General features: G+C 36.7%; 1 protein-coding gene across 1 annotated transcript; it reads left to right on the top strand.

The window, feature by feature from the left end:
* Positions 1-1,536: 1,536 nt before the first annotated feature.
* LOC138879202 (uncharacterized) lies at positions 1,537-2,136 on the top strand. The gene has a single exon (XM_070158797.1). The coding sequence runs from the start codon at positions 1,537-1,539 to the stop codon at positions 2,134-2,136; it is 600 nt and encodes a 199-aa protein (XP_070014898.1).
* The last annotated feature ends 204 nt before the right edge of the window (positions 2,137-2,340 follow it).

Raw genomic sequence — 2,340 nt, 5'->3', positions numbered from 1 at the left:
AATTTATATTAGAGTTATAATATAAAAAAAAGTAAATTAAGTTCCTGAAATGATTAATTACTAATTTTATTTAGCTTAAAATTTATTCAAACTTTATAATTCAATTACTTAAGTTTCACAAATTATCATATTTCTTTTTAAGTTTCAGCAAGAACAAATATTTTTTGAAGATTTAAAATTTTTAAATTAAAATTATTTTTAAAGAACTTTGATTCCCCAAGAGATTTAATATCAGAACCAAGAACTACGTTATATCCTCTCTTTTTGATATTTATTGGGCAATAGTTTTGAATTGTGCATGAACTCAAAGTAGATAAATTAGTGACCACATAGCTATTCGAATAAGTGAAGGATTTTTTCACACTCCGTTACAGACCATAGTATGTAGAGAATTCAATCTACTATTTCGTTAAATCAATTGATGAAGTTTTGCAAATAAATTAGGTGTTTTCTTAGTTTTTTTTTTAGGTGTTTTCTTAGTTCAAATAAAGAAAGACATTATATAAGGCATATTGATCTGGTATTTCGCTTTTGGATCTTTGTGTTGAATTATTTATGTTGTTGATTCTTGTCAACCAGTTTCGCTTTTCCCGTCTTTAATATTTTAACATTTTTTTATTTATATTAGTTTAAGTGGAAAAGTAATTCTATCAAAATACTCAATTTATATTACAAAAATGCTAAACGTTGAGTAGACGTTGTTCCAAAACGAACTCGCTTTTTTGATTCGTTCTCTTCTTTCTTAGTTCATAGTGTGTTATGCGCTTTTTATTCTTCCTTAGCTCTAGCTAATTTCATTTATTTGTTGCAATAGGAAAAAATTGAAGAGGAAGACTAATGTAGTAGTTGAGAAGGTTTCATAAAAGATAAAAGAAGAAAAAGGTTTTGTAGCATTCAATAGGAAAGAATGGGTGAGGATGTTTGAAGGAATAACAATGGGCTAAAGTCGTTTATTTGACTGCAAAGGAAATTAATACGGAGCTAGGTAAAGTTTTAATTGATTTTGAAGTCTTAATATGTCCTAAATTTTATAACCTCTTACATAGTTCAAATTCCGAAGTATTAGGAAGGTATTTAAATTACAATTTTGTCTAGTGTGAATTTTATCTTTAAAGATTAAAAAAGACGAACGATATTTCGCTAGGGGCATTCGTGCTTTTAATATAGTACTAGTTTATATGTACGTGTATTGCACGTAGGTCTTCAGTCAACTGCAATAATTTTTTAATGTTGAAATAGATATAGTACAAAAAAATCTGGATTTAGCTACGAATTATCGTCACGGATCAGTCGCTACCAAAATTTTTAATATTCTGTTATTAATTTGTGACTAAATAAGATTAGCAACAGATTTTGCAGTGTAGCTATAGAATTTGTTCGTCGCTAATTTCAGTTTTTTCATAATATTATGCTCGTGGCCGACCGAGGATTAGATGGGGTGCTTTAACCAAGGATAAAGCACAGGAGTTGGAGGGAAGGTTATCCGCTATGGGAGCTTGGAGGAGTAGTGGAGACGCGAGCACTATGTGGTCAACGATGGCGAACTACGTGAGGGAGGCGGCGAGAGAGGTGCTAGAGACATCGAAGGGTTTTTCTGGCAGGCACCAAGGCGACTGGTGGTGGAATGACATAGTCCAAGGTAAAGTGGAGGCGAAGAAGGTAGCGTACGCAAAGTTGGCAGGGAGCACAAGCGAGGAGGAGAGGAGGGCGAATATAGAGAGGTATAAGGTGGCGAGGAAAGAGGCAAAGCTGGTGGTCACGGAGGCTAAGAATGCCTTGTTTGGTCGTCTATACGAGGAATTGGGGGAGAAATGCGGGGACAGGAAGTTGTTTCGGCTGGCTAAAGCGAGGGAGAGGAAGGCCCGGGATCTGGACCAAGTAAGGTGCATCAAAGACGAGGATGGTAGAGTATTGATGGGAGAGTCCCAGATTAAGCAGAGATGGCAGACGTACTTCTATGGTCTTCTAAATGAGGAGGGGGACCGAGATATAGCGCTAGGGGATTTGGGGCATTCAGAGAGTATTCGAGATTTTAGGTATTGCAGGCGCATTAAGGTGGATGAGGTCATGAGGACTTTGCGTAAGATGAGTAGGGGTAGAGCGACCAGGCCAGGTAAAATTCCGGTTGAGTTTTAGAAGTGTGTGGGTAGAGCAGGATTGGAGTAGCTGATTGGGTTGTTCAATGCTATTTTTAGGACGGAGAGGATGCCGGAGGAGTAGAGGTCGAGTACAGTGGTACCGTTATTCTAAAACAAAGGTGATATCCAGTGTTGTTACAATTATAGGGGTACCAAGTTACTTAGCCATACCATGAAAGTCTGGGAGAGGGTGGTGGAGGCG

Source organism: Nicotiana sylvestris, chromosome 10 (assembly GCF_000393655.2).
Source record: "Nicotiana sylvestris chromosome 10, ASM39365v2, whole genome shotgun sequence".
Lineage (NCBI taxonomy): Eukaryota > Viridiplantae > Streptophyta > Magnoliopsida > Solanales > Solanaceae > Nicotiana > Nicotiana sylvestris.
This window is presented reverse-complemented; position numbering and strand designations above follow the sequence as displayed.